The sequence below is a fragment of the Eptatretus burgeri genome, chromosome 5 (genome assembly GCF_056783735.1).
Source record: "Eptatretus burgeri isolate ZD-2024b chromosome 5, Ebu_testis_v1, whole genome shotgun sequence".
In the NCBI taxonomy this organism is placed as follows: domain Eukaryota; kingdom Metazoa; phylum Chordata; class Myxini; order Myxiniformes; family Myxinidae; genus Eptatretus; species Eptatretus burgeri.
Window position 1 is genome coordinate 20,795,516 of NC_140965.1, and position 15,000 is coordinate 20,810,515.

The following is a 15,000-nucleotide window of genomic DNA, read 5'->3' on the forward strand; positions in this document are numbered from 1 at the left end:
GCTGCCTCCCCTGCACGCACAATTATCACGTGAAACCATCTCCACCTCTTTCTTTGAATAATGATTGTGCCTGCAAATTCTCTCTCTCTCTCTCTCTCTCTCTCTCTCTCTCTCTCTCTCTCTCTGTCTGTCTGTCTGTCTGTCTGTCTGTCTGTCTGTCTCTCTCTCTCTCTCTCTCTCTCTCTCTCTCTCTCTCTCTCTCTCTCTCTCTCTCTCTCTCTCTCTCTCTCCTTGTTGATGCTCGTACGAGAGCAAATACCACGCACAGCAAGGGAGGCATGAGACAAGGGAAGGACAAAACGGTGGGGAACAGAGACATTAGGAGATCTGTGGAAAGGAGAGGGATGGGGTGGGGAACATGTGGTATACAAGTTGGATATTACAGGGACTTTGAGGAAGGAAAGCAGGGAATTTGAAGGAGGTGTTTTGGGGTGGATTAACGGGGGTAGAAAACATCGAGGATTTGGATAGGGGACGATAAGAGGTGTTTTGAAGGCCTGGAGGGAAGAATGCAATTGAACAAAGTGAGGGAGTTTATTCCAAAGGTTGGAAAAAAGAGGAATGAAAGAGTGAAGGTGAGCAGTGATTCATGATTTTGGTAGTTTCACCAGAAGGGGGTTGTTGACGGACATTGAGCGCCCAGCAGAAGTATGGTTGGGACATATCGCAGACAGGGCATGGGGATGGGGGGGGGGGTGCGAGACCAGAGAGGAGATGGTAGAAGACAGAAAGACCACCAACCTGTGCCTGCGGTGAGAGAGTGAGAGATCCAAAGACTCAGCCTCATCATGGGAGATACCAATGATCCGAAATGCCTTGGTTTTCACAGCGTGAGGCTGAGAAAGGTGAGAGGCAGGAGCACCAGCCCAGAGGCGAGAGCAGTATTCCATCATGCTGTGGACGAAAGCTTTGTCGGTGGCCAGGAGCTCACATTGGCCGAGGAAGGACTTTGCACAACGGAGGATTCCCATTCGGCAACTGGCTTTAGAAGCCAGGATGGAAATGTGACTTTCCCAGGAAAGATCATGGCAGATAGTGGGACCCAGAAGCTTGAATGAAAGGACTTCTTCCAGAGGATTGTTGAGAAAGTAGATGGGGGGGGGGGTTCCAAACGGTCCTTTCGGAGATAACATCGTGAGAGTGTGAGATTTCTCAGGATTCAAGGACATGTTCCAAGTGTTGGACGAGTTTGTGATTTTATCCAGATCTGCAGAGAGGAAAGAAGCTGCGGTTTGCCGGCCTGAGGGATGACAGATGGTATGACAGAGGGTGGTGTCATCAGCAATGAGATAAAAAGGATTTTCCAGAGAGTCAGAGAGAGCTCATTGATGAAAATCAGAAACAGAACAGGGCCCAGAACGCTGCCTTGAGGAACTCCAGCCTGGACAGGGAGAGGGGATGAGAGAACTCAATTTAGTGCCACACGTTGACTGCGACAGTGGAGCTAGTCTGTGAGCCATGAGTGGAGATGGCCTTGGAGACTATGGGAAGAAAGTTTGTTGAGCAGGGCAGGGTGCCAGACTATGTCAAAAGCATGCGATATGTCTCGGGATATGGCTCTGATTTCATGTCTGGCATTGAGTACCTCCATCCATTGTTGGGAGAGTAGAAGCAGCATATACAGGGAAGATTGACCTGTTCTGAAACCAAATTGATGATCGGAAATCAAGCCATTGGAGAAGAGGTAGGATTTAATGTCTGAAGCGATTGTGGATTCCATAACCTTTCTGATGATGGGGAGAAAGCTGATTGGTTGGTCGTTGCAGGGATCTGTTTTTGCACGTTTTTATGTAGGACAGCAATGTTTGCTAATTTCCAAGCAGATGACAGATGACCTTGAGCAAATGAGAGGGTGTAAAGAACACAGAGAGAGAGAGAGAGAGAGAGAGAGAGAGAGAGAGAGAGAGAGAGAGAGAGAGAGAGAGAAAGAGAGAGAGAGAGAGAGAGAGAGAGAGAGAGAGAGAGAGAGAGAGAGAGAGAGAGAGAGAGAGACCGAGACCGAGACCGAGACCGAGACCGAGACCGAGACCGAGACCGAGACCGAGACCGAGACCGAGACCTTGCTTTCCACAGCAAGAGCAGAGGAGTAGGTTTTTACGAAATGTGGGCTGATGTTGTCTGGACCGGTTGCAGAATGTGAGTCAAGATTTGACAGCAAGCTCTCCACTTTGTCTGGAGAAAAGGACACATAGTCCAGGGACAGTTGGATGCGACTGGGTAAGGTGGGTGCAGAAAGTGATGGGTTTTGGACATGAGATTAATTTGGTTCACAATGAGCACAAACAATAGCCTGTGTGTGTCAGTTCGTGTCAGTCAGCCTGACTGACTCAGTCATCCAACTGTTTGGCAAGGCAATGGTTAAATTTGCACATGGAAGCTCTCAACATGTACTGTCATTCAAATGAACGGCGGGGGGTGGGGGGGGGGGGTTGGCGATGGACAGGCTCAACCATGATTCAAAGAAATATGGAGGGATGTTTTCACATGATAATCTATTGGGCCACCCCCACCTTATTCACATTCCATATCATTCCCACATCCTTTTACATTTTGAGAAATAAAATGATTTGTTCCTTGTATGTATAGATCTAACTTTACACATTGACAAAATAATGGAAAGAAAAACTCATGGAGTGACACATGGCAAAACGTCACGGTATTGGTGGAGCCCACACCTCCGCCAGGCTTAACAGTTAACATGAGGATCCCACTGAAACGTCGGCTCTGAATTTGGACCTTAACCAAAACCGAATCAGCTTGTTCCTATCATCGAACCAGCTCATCCACATAGTTTTGTCAAAATGTGTCCACCACTTTTTGAAATATCATGCTCTCCATCGTTTTTGACCACATCTTTCAATGAAGAATCACTGAAGAATTCTTGTATCTTGATCCAGATTGGAATGTTCACCAAAATTGAATGAATTCATCCTTGTCACACTCCCAACCTGTCCACTGCAGAATCCATCCGTAACCTTTCGAGACATTGTGGTATCAATCGTTTTTGTTCTGATCTCTCAATGGTGAAGAATTACTTGAAAATTTCTCGGATCCGGATCCGGATTCAGATTTTCAGCAGAATCGAATCAATTGGTCCTTGTCGCACACCCAACCTGTCCACCAAGTTTCGTCGGAATCCATCCCCAACCTCTTGAGACATTGTGCAATGCATGTCGTTTTTCTCTCAATGGTGAAGAATTACTGAAAAAAATTTCTCGGATTCGAATTCGGATCTTCACCGCAATTAATTGCTGCTGTCCTTGGCCTGTCACCTGCATGCACAAAGAAATTGAAAACGATTGCTTGAAAACTGTGGCCAAAAATCATGTGACAAACAGACAGACCACCATACTTGGCAAAAAAAAATTCCTCGTAACAAATCACTGTAATGTATTTGTAGTAAAGTCGTTTACTCCATCACAGAATCCATCAATCAGACTTTGGATGGGGGACAAGCTGTTGAAATACAGAGATCATTGATCATTGATGTCTTTTACCTGGCAGCATCAGGTGCCATGAAAGCGGTGACCTCTTGTCACCATTTCTATGATCCTTGAATAACTACAATGTCTAAAAACAATTTATATTTTTGCTTTGATGACATACAGTGGAAAGTGTGACCTCTTTTCAATGACCAACCCTTTCCACAAGATCACTTTACTCTCCATTTGACTCAACAAACTCTTCTCTCACTGGTGATCTTCCAAAACCTCGACTGCTGCTTGGTAACGTTTGTTGAAATTGTTGATTTTACTGAAAGGTCTCATTCACTAATGGCAAGTTATCTGCCCAGGTGATCTCTCCGATTATTGCAGTCGTCATGCACCTCTGACTGAGCAACAGATCTGGTCCATTATTCGTCAGGTGAGTTGAGCCTGTGTTGATTTTCATTATTCATGATGTTTACTTGTGGTTTCAAAACAGGATATTTTAAATGAACAAGATTTGATGGGAACTCCAATTTTCAAAACCTCCCATTAAAACAAAACCATTGCTTTCTTTCCAGGCGGCTTCTGCATTCAGCTATATGCACAGCAAGAATATCGTGCATGGGGACATAAAGGTAAAACTAGTCTACACAAAATGTCATGAGAATGTAGTCAGAGAAAGATATCTTTCAAAGACTATAATTGTGAGAAGTTTTTGTGTGGGTAAAGAGGAAATCGTGTTACAAATTATGGAAAGCTTTCCTGGGATTGTCTCATTTGGACTGCTTAGAATGAGGATGTACATAAGAAGGAGACTGAGCACCGACTGAGAGAGGCCTTGTGGACCTTGGTGCACATTTATTATCAATTCACTGGACAAGCTCACAGTAATTGTTGCAAAGTGTGGTTAAACCTGGTGCACAGGAATCTGTTTTCCAAATATTTTTTTTCCCCAGGCTTCTTTAATAATTCCATTATTTGTTGTTTCATTATTTCACACAAGACCAGATATGAGATGTACAAGCAACAGAGAGGATCTCTGTTGAAGGTGAGGAAGGGCTGTCTCGGGTGAGGCATCTCCATGTGTGCCATATGTGGGATAGACTTTAAAATGGGTACTAAAGTGCGAAATGTGTGCTGAAGATCCCACGGTGTCCTTCGAGAAGTATTGGCGAGGTATCACCAGCATATTGGACAAATTACAAATTCCTGCCCTTACCTTCAGGGGGAATTCCATCAGCAGTCCAGCCATGCCCCCAGCCAAAGATGAGACTCGCAGCCTTGCGCTGCATACAAAATAAGAGAAGGGTTGCCTGATGAGTTTTACGTTGGAGGGGGATCAATTAAGAAGATACCTTGGAAAGCCAAGGGAAGACAAAGCCTGATAATATTATTCCAAAGAGAGATGACAGAGCAGACAAGTAAGATATTAACCAATGGTTTCAATAGATGACCAGAGTCAGAGCAGATTGGATTGGGGAGTAGCAAATGTAATACCATTGTTTCAGGATGACTTGAGTGAAGCAGTAAGATTATCTCATTTGTCCTACTTTATCCTGAGATGCACTGCAAGATTATTGAGAACTGTCAGACCCATTAAACCTTGTTACACATTTATAGCAATTTACTGGACAGGCTGGTGGTAGTTATAACAAAAGCCTGTTTGCTTAAATTCAGTGGTATGGAAGGTTTTGGTTTGATTAAAGATCAGAGGAAGAACCATTTCATTAAATTATAATTAATTTAAGACAGGCAGCATGGGTGTACTCAAGAGAGATGACGCTTCATGCATTTGTTGGAATTCGACGAGGAAGCAAAGAGTGGTTCTTTGTGGGATGATGTCAGACTTGGAAGTTGTAGGTCGGAAGAGACCTTCTGGATCAATATGAGGACCACTGTCATTTGTAATTTATATAAACTAGCAGAGTACCCTCCAGCTGGCGATGTTGTTCCAAGCATGCAACACGTTCTTCTGACGCGTACCTTTATTGGGGTGGTGTAGACAACTGAGTCCTGAATATGCGAAAAAAACAACCCGAGTTATGTGCATTAAGCAAAGACGTACTGACTGCGAATAATTCAAAACACCTCGCAGCACTGGACAACATGGGGACAGGAATAATTATACTCTGTCAATCGTGGAATCTTGTAATACCCTCCGCCACCTGGAGGTGGCACAACATGATACACATTTAAAGAGAAATGTGCGTCCCCACTTGACCCCCCAGGACCACCGTTAAAGATAAAAACACCCCTATACATTAATTGGCATCATGCTGATACTCTGTAGCAAGTCTGGATGTTATTGGTCCAGAACTGTTCTAATCCAGAGTTTAATCCAAACTGTTTAATCCATCATCGCTTCAGACATTAAATCCTTCCTCTTCTCCAATGGCTTGATTTCCGATCATCAATTTGGTTTCAGACCAGGTCACTCTACCCTGGATATGCTACTTCTGCTCTCCCAACAATGGATGGAGGTACTCAATGACAGACAGAAAATCCGAGCCGTATCCCTGGACATATCACGTGCTTTTGACACAGTCTGGCACCCTGCCCTGCTCACCAAACTCTCTTCCTATGGTATCCAAGGCCATCTCCACTCATGGCTCGCAGACTTCCTCTCCTGTTGCAGTCACCGTGTGGCCCTAAATGGAGTTCAGAAACTAAGGCATCCCCTCTTCCTGTCCAGGCTGGAGTTCCTCAAGGTAGCATTCTGGGCCCTGTTCTTTTTCTGGTTTTCATCAATGATCTCTCCGACTCTCTGGAAAATCCTCTATATCTCTTTGCTGATGACTCCACCCTCTGCCGTACCATCGGTCATCCCTCAAACCGGTAAGCAGCAGCTTCTTCGCTCACTGCAGATCTGGATAAAATCACAAACTGGTCCAACACGTGGAACATGTCTTTCAATCCAGACAAATCTCACACTCTCACTATGTCTCTTTGAAAGGACCGTTTAGAACCCCCCCCCCCCTCATCCACTTTCTCAACAATCCTCTGGAAGAAGTCCTTTCTTTCAAGCTTCTGGGTCTCACTATCTGCCATGATCTTTCCTGGGAAAGCCACATTTCAAACCTCGCCTCCAAAGCCAGTAGCCAACTGAGAATCCTCCATCACGCAAAGTCCTTCCTCGGCCCACCTGAGCTCCTGACACCACTGGCAAAGCTTTTGTCCACAGCCTGATGGAGTACTGCTCTCCCCTCTGGGCTGGTGCTCCTGCCTCCCACCGTTCTCGGCTTCACGCTGCAGAAACCAAGGCATTTCGGATAATTGGCATCTCCCGCAATGAAGCTGAGTCTTTGGGCCTCTCACTCAATCACCGCGGGTTGGTCAGTGGTCTTTCTGTCTTCTGCCGTCTCCTCTCCAGCCTCGCCCCCCCTGCTTTCTCTGCGATTTGTCCCCACCACATTTCCACAGGGCGCTCAAGGTCCGCCAACAACCCCCTTCTGGTAAAACTACCAAAATCACGAATCACTGCTCATCTTCACTCTTTCATTCCTCTTTTTTTCCCACCTTTTGAATAAACTCCCTCACTCTATTCATTCCCATTCTTCCCTCCAGGCCTTCCAAACAGCTGTTCACCACCACCTCTTATTATCCCCCATCCAAATCCTCGATCTTTTTTACCCCCGATAATCCACCCAAGCCCACCTCCTTCAAATTCCCTGCTTTCCTTCCTGAAAGTCCCTGCAATGTCCATCTTGTATTCCCCATGTTCCCCATCCCATCCCTCTCCCTTCCACAGATCTCCTAATGTCTCTGTTCCCCACTGTTTTGTCCTTCCCACTCCCTCCCCTCTTGTCTCATGCCCCCCTTGCTGTGCGTTGTGTGTTAGCTCTCACACGAGCCTCGACAAGGTATACAAAAAAAAGAAAAAAAAGACTGTAGAAGGAGTAGCGCGACAAACAAACAAACAAATGAATACACAAACACCGGTCCATGAATTATAGTTCGGATTATTTAGGCAGTGACGGTCGGACTTTTTACATTCAAAAAAGGAGGTGGTTACAAGGTAATATGATAGAAATGTTTTTGAGATAATGAAGGAAAAAGACAAAATAAGTCCACAAGACTTCTTCAGCAGCAGAGACAGTGATATGACCAGGGACCATAGCCTGAGAGTAACGAAGAGGAAAGATAAAGCAGTAGTAAGGCAGGGGTCGTTTATTCGGAGAGTCGTTAATTCATGGCATGGTCTCCCTCGATAGGCAATGCCAGCATAAACGGTCGACAGGTTAGAAACAGCCAATCTCGTTCTTCTCTCCAGGTTTTCAAAACGGCTGTTCACATCAGTTTCAGATCATCCCTCATCCAATACCATGATCTCTTCTCCTCTCCCCACACCCCCCTCCCCCCATTTTCCTCTCCCCAAACCCACCTCTTTCCAAATTCCCTCTTTCCCTTCCTGAGAGATACTTCTGTATATGTCTCGTCCTCATCCTTCCTCATATCCCACATCTTCGAAGTCGCTCTCTATTTTGTCCCTCAACCATGCTGTTTCCCCGTCTCCTCCTTCGGTTCATTTTGTTCGAGCGTTTCATGATACATTCTTTCTTCTCGCTCCTCCATGAGTGTCGACTCTGGATTAGAAGACTTCTTTTGCAGAATAGACAGTGCGAAGACCATGGACCATAGTCTGAGAGTAAAGAAGAGGAGAGTTAAGATGGTAGAAGGCCAGGCTCTGTCACTCAGTGAGAAGTTAATGCCTGGAATGATCTACCTGAAAAGGTTGTGGCAGCAGAAAGAATAGATAAGTGTAAATTTTAATTACATAGGCACCTCAAAGCATCAGGGGTACAGGGATGTTGGCAAGACTTGCAGGTAGCTTGAGTTTGGATGGGTGATTTTGTACATCTGTGCTGATTGTGATGAGTGTGAGAGGGTCTCATCAAGGGATAGTGTGGGATCGATGGTGACTCTTGTTCCTTCACTCTGAACTTCATGAGGCCTCATCTGGATTATCATCTTCAGTTTTGGTCACCATATTTCAGGAAGGATCTTACAGCAGCTGCATTTAGAAGGGTTCAGCACAGAATTGTAGATTGATTTTCAGCTGACATGATCTATGCTATGCTTGTTTGAGGGAGTCTGCACTTTTTATTTTATATTGGAGGCCATTATCAGGGGACCTCACTGAAATGTTCAAAAATAATAAATGGGATTGATAAAATAGGTATCCAACTGGACACATCGGGGAGCTTTCTTTCCAAACATTCTGTGTTTGATTCCTTGATGATGAAAAGCAGCCCAATAGCATGATGATGCCACCACTATGCTTGACATGAGGGATGGTGTTACCTGGGTGACGTGCAGTGTTAGGCTTGCACCAGACGTAATGCTTTGAATTTAGACCAAACGTTTAATTTTTTATCTCGTCTGACCACAAAATGTTTCTCCACATGCCTGCAGTATTACCCTGCAGAAAACTTCACACAAGCTTTTAGTGGAGTCTTATTCAGGAATGCCTTCTTTCTTGCCACCTGTCCATGGAGGCCAGCTTTTCAAAGGGAGTGGGATATTGTTGATTGATGAATACTGACCCCATCTCAGACATCGAGCCGAGCAGATTTTTCAAAGTCATTGTTGGATTTACAGTGATGTCCTGAACCAGTTTCCTGCTTGTCCAGCTGCTGAGTTTGGATGAGCGACCTGATTTGGGTCGAGTCTGGGTTGTGTGACGTGTCCTCCACTTCTTGATGAAGGATTTCACCACACTCAAAGGGATACAGAATGATTTTCAAATCTTCCTCTAACCCTTTCCTGAAAAGTGTTTCTCCACCACTTTCTGTCTGACTTTTTGGAAAGCTCCTTGGTCTTCATGTTTGCATTGTTGGTTGACCAAGTGAGTTCCATCTTAAAACTCTTTCCATAAGTGTGGGAGCTTAATTTTTGAGTTAAACCACTGATTACATCCAGATGAAACTTATTACTCTTATTTTGTGACATTTCAAGCAAATAATTTGCTCCTGAAGTGATTTGGGGTTAATTAAGCAAAGGGTTAAACACTTAGGCCACTGATAATTATCTAAATTTCTCTGTTAATTTCACTTATCCACATTTTGTTGACATTTATTAGCTTTATCATTTTGGAGTGGTCCATGAAGTCTCCATATATTAATTTTTATTTGAAAGTATCATGTAATAAGCTGAGGTGGCATCAAAATGTAAATACTTTGGAATGGAGGGTGTGTGGGGGGTAGGGGGTGAATACTTTGTCGGTTCCTGTTTAGAATGGTCTTACTCGGAAGGTAATTACAAAAGGGACCATTAACTGGTGTTTAATGCAATTGCATAAGTACCGTGATGTTATTTGGATATTGGAGTCGACTTTGAATTGGAAGGTGAAGAATGAATTTGGTGACCTGTGGGTGTTGTTTGGTTATCTTCATGTATTGATTCCCTCAGTTGAGGGTCTTGTGAACCATCAGCCTATGTTAATGTAACCTTCCTCCGTCTACTGTCTTCCAAAAGTACTCATGGATTAGGTTATCAGGTTAACGTTTAGACTTCCAGGTGTTCTTATTGGAAGGGTGTACGTGCCACAAGCAGACTGAACAAATTGATGAAACGATGCCAAGTTCTCCTTGCACTTCCTTGTCAAAAGAGAAATTTTCTTATTTCACAAATGTGATCAAAAATAGAGAATCGATGAAACACAATAATTAGCAATTTTTGTTGCAACATTCATTGTTGTATTTGTCTCACTCCATGTGCTCTAGTCCGGCAGATATGTGAAATATTCTGGTAGTTTTGTGCCTTTGATGATACAAGCATGAAATTTGGTACACAGTTATAGCATACCCTGAGGAAACATTTTGGTTTCGGGACATTCCAGATTACCCCTAGGGTCAAAATGGTGGCCATTTTACAAAATGGCTGCCACGAATAACAAATTCTGCCTACAAGGTCAGCAAAGTCATATGTGCTTGGTGCAAAACACAATGTAGTGAGTATAATATGATTATTATCAACTAGTATGCACATGCTTCATTATCTACTTCATATTTGACTAAAAAATGCATCTATGGTGGTCTATGAGGGGCACAGATAACAGTTTACCATCGCAATAATGCATGGCTGGAACAAGAGCTCTGCAATATGATCATGCATGTGAATTTTTTCCTGAATATTGTTTCTGGAAATATAAATAGATCAAAAATCAAATTTGGTGAAAGGAACTTAGACTCCATGAATATTTCCATTATTAATTACATACTGGTAGCTGGCAATCTCGTGATTAAATGCATAAATTTGCGAAATCGATATTGATGTACTCACTGTATTAATTTTCATGATTGCATAATAGAAATGTTCAAACTACAATGGTGTGTTCATATTGATTTGGGTTTAACATGGTCCTGTCCAGCGCAATGAAATAATGTAAAGTGGCCTATTGGGGACATCGAGTGACAATCATCCAAGATCGCCATTGTGTATATATGCATCTCCTCTGGGCTGGGGTTCGTAGTTGAAAACATTTTAACTCTGCTATTCTGTTTTCAGGTGATAACTCCACTGTAGTGTACCCAAAGACTAATCCCCTGCTTGGTGGTGGTTCTTCCCAATTTCACAGTGACTGATTGGTGGTGGTTCAAGACAATGGCCAAGCATTTCAAACTATTAGACCCCCAGCAGCGAGGGCCAAGTACATCTGTTACATCAATTAACCAGACAGACTGGAACCTATGTGTGCTGTGTCAGATGGACACCACTGAGCCTCTTCATTGTCCAGCTGACTCCAAGCGAAGCACAGGAGGGTCTGGATACCAGACTCTGGCAGACAACCTCCTCAGGTTCAGTGAGATCGACTGCTTGCCAAAATCTCTCGACATGTCCCGCTTGGACGATGGTGAGGGTATTGAGTCCACCTTCCAGCACCACAGGGCTAAGTGGCATGATTCGTGCAGACTACAATACAACAAAACTCAATTGATTCGGGCAGAGAAGAGGAAAACAACCAGTGGGGATACCGAAGGCGTGACACGAAAGTATACCCGTCAGAGTGTGGACCGCACAGAGTCACTGCTCGAAACGTGTTTCTTTTGTGACAAGCCAGCAGGTAACGAGTCTTTGCGCAAAGCTTCTACCTTTGACCTGGACAGACGAGTCAGGAAATGTGCTCTGAAACTAGAAGACAAGCCACTTATTGCTAAACTGAGTGCTGGAGATATGATGGCGCAAGATGCCCTGTACCATGTGAAGTGTCTGGTTTCCCTCTATAACAAAGCAAGGGACACAAAGAGAACCTTGGATGACCAGGATGATATCAATCATGGCATAGCTCTCGGAGAACTGGTGTCCTACATCGATGATGCCCGCATGGACGCTCTTGTGGCGCCAGTGTTCAAGCTGGCAGACCTAACAAGTTTGTACAACAACCGGCTGAAACAGCTTGTAACAGTCTTGACTGGACGTGTTCACTTGACCAAACTCAAGCACCAAACTCAACCCTAACATATTTTCCGGACATGGAGCACAAGCCTGGCCGAGATGTTCTGCTGGCTTTCAACGAGGACATCGGATCAGCCCTTCACAAGGCCTGTGAACACGATGCTGATAGTGATGGTGTTCATCTTGCTAGAGCCGCGAACATAGTCCGAAGAGACATGTTGAAGATGAAGACAGCCTGCACTGTCACACATGGGCAAGATGAGACTTGGAACAAAGTCTGATCTGGTTGGCTGCTTATAAGATCTGGTCCCTCAACAGGAGAATGCTGCTGCTGCTGCTAGTCCAGCAGTTGAAGTCATCATCCTTGATGGTGCAGCGATCATCAGTATGCTGCCACCTGGCACAGCAAAGACCTTCAACGAGTATGCATCAGAAGTATTCTTGCCATACATCACATCTCAGCTGCAGCATACGAGCAGGATGGATATTGTCTGGGATGAATACCTCACAGACAGTTTGAAGGCAGACACTAGGAAGAAGCGAGGCAAAGGCATCAGGAGACGAGTCGAGCCATCTAGTTTCATTCCTGGAAACTGGCAGACCTTTCTTCGCACAGATGAGAACAAGATGGAGTTGTTTGACTTCCTAGCCCCCAGAGTAGCAACAACAGACACAGACAAACAAGTCATCAGCACCCACCACAAAGATGTGGTTTGTACGCAGGCCCGAGATGTTGCTGGTCTTGCCCCTTGTAGCCATGAAGAGGCTGACACAAGAATGCTACTCCATGCTGAAGACGCTGTGAGGCAGGGATACAGCAAAGTGTCGATCCGTACAGTAGACACTGATGTCATGGTCCTTGCGGTGACAGCAGCTGGACGTCTGGACATTGATGAGCTCTGGGTTGCTTTTGGCACAGGAAAGAACTTCAGGTTATTGGCAGCTCACGAGATGTCTGTGGCACTGGGACCTAACAAGTGTCGAGGTTTGCAATTCTTCCATGCCCTCACTGGATCCGACACCGTTTCAAGCTTCGGAGGCAGGGGGAAGAAAAAAGCATGGGAAACCTGGAAAGCCTGTGATGAGGTCACTGATGTCACTGCAGCATTCTGTGCCTTGGCTGCCACGCCAACTCCTTCAGCCGTAGATGACCACATGGATGCACTGGAGCATTTTGTTGTTGTGCTCTATGATCGCACCAGTCGCCAGGAACATGTCAATGAGTGTCGCAAGCATCTGTTCACCCAGAATGGCAGATCAATAGATGCTTTCCCACCAACTCGTGAAGCCCTGAAACAGCACATCAAGAGAGCTACCTACCAAGCCGGCTACTGTTGGGGCCAGATGATGGTGTCCACACCAGAGCTCCCATCGCCCAGTGACTGGGGGTGGGTTCACACCGATAATGGCTGGGACATATACTGGACAACCCTCCCAGAGGCAACTGAGGCATGTCGGCAACTACTAAGGTGTGACTGCAAAAAGGGATGCAGAGGACAGTGCAAGTGTGTCAAGGCTGCACTCCAGTGCACAGCTCTATGTCACTGTGGTGGGGAGTGTACAAGAGAGTAGAACTGGGATAAGAGAGATCACAGATGATAATTATGTAACATGTACACATGTATCCATGCATCATAGTAGACTCTGTTACCTGGATCTAGAGGTTCCACTGTATAATTTTGACTCTGTAAGTTGATGTTAGGATCAAACAGAAGCACTTCCTCTGAGTTCAAGAGTGTTAAATGAACAACAGTCATTCCATGGTGCTTGATAACAGTTTTTTGAAGAGTTTGCTGTAGAAAACCGTCCAAAAGTGCAAAAATGCACCAAAAAATGACCAAATAAATGGTTTATTCACGCTTTGTCACCTTTATTTGCTAGAATCAATATTTAGTTAAATAAAACCACTGGTATGCTTCTGAAATATAGTTGTATCCACATGTATCCTCCTTGTACAACACAAAATCGGCTATTTTGTAAAATGGCCGCCATTTTGGCTCTGGGAAGAATCTGGAATGTCCCTATATCCAAAAATCTTTGTAAGATACTGCCCTAGCAGTGTGCCAAATTTCATGCTTGCATCACTAAAGGCACATTTTTTTCACATATCTGCTGGACGACTCCAAGTATTTTGAAGTTGATTTGTGGATTTGAGGCTTCACATGTTCATTGATGTCGTTGTGGTTATTCCTGTGAAGACAATTTGCCCTGCTTTGTTGAATGCATTTCGTGTTATATCAATTGAATAAAGATGGTGATTTTCAAACCAATGGGAACATGAGGTGTGCAAAGATTCCTTCCTGAAAATGATAACTTGTCTTCCACACTTTGATTTCACCTTCTTCTTCTCTTCCAACAGCTTGACAACATTTTGTACACTGACCGTGGTGTTCTGAAGGTCACTGACTTTGGCCTTTCAAGTGCATTTAAGCCTGGCGCTCTTGTGTATGGGATACAAGGAACGCATGGTTACATGGCTCCAGAGATCTACAGTGCAAATGGCTACAATGGCCCTCCAGTGGATGTGTGGGCTCTTGGTGTTGTCTTGCACCTATTAATAAACAATAAATTCCCATTCTCACGGAAGACAATGAAAGTGAGTGATCCTGTCTTACAATCGTCTGAATCTTTGAGATGATGTTTGTATCTTCATCAGTGACTTCAGCAGATTTAACATCAGCACAAGCCAGAAAAATCATAAGAAGTTTGAAATAACAATAATGTTTTTACCTCTGCCACCGAAGGTGGACGGAGGTTATGTTTTCATCCCTGTCTGTCTGTGTGCAGGAATATCTCAAAACGTTAGAACGGATTCGGATGAAACTTAGTGGACAGGTTGGGTGTGTGACAAGGAGGAATATATTCGAGTTTGGTGAAGATACACATCCAGATCTGTCTCTGGATGCAATATTTTTTTTTGAAGTTATTCTTCACCATTGAGAGATGGGACCAATATGATATATAGCACGACATCTCAAAAAGTTGTGGATGGATTATGACAAAACTTGGTGGATGAGTTGGGTAGGTGACAAGGACAAGTCGATTATATTTGGGTTGAGGTCCGGATGCAGATCCAGCAATCGGTGGGAAACAAAACCTAAACTGTTTATCCTGGCGGTGGTACGTGCTCGACTGCATGTCGTTCTCATTGTTCACTGAAACAATTTTACTGGACCAC

The 15,000-nt window shown here is 44.4% G+C and overlaps 1 protein-coding gene across 1 annotated transcript in view; it reads left to right on the forward strand.

Moving 5' to 3' along the window:
* The window catches only part of LOC147025997 (uncharacterized), a 175,543-nt gene that overhangs the window by 150,583 nt on the left and 9,960 nt on the right, over positions 1–15,000 (forward strand). Inside the window, exons 6-8 of the mRNA XM_085883564.1 lie at positions 3,794–3,864; positions 4,007–4,063; positions 14,182–14,418. Of these exons, the coding sequence (XP_085739690.1) occupies positions 3,794–3,864; positions 4,007–4,063; positions 14,182–14,418 (365 nt within the window). The remainder of the gene's footprint in view (positions 1–3,793; positions 3,865–4,006; positions 4,064–14,181; positions 14,419–15,000) is intronic.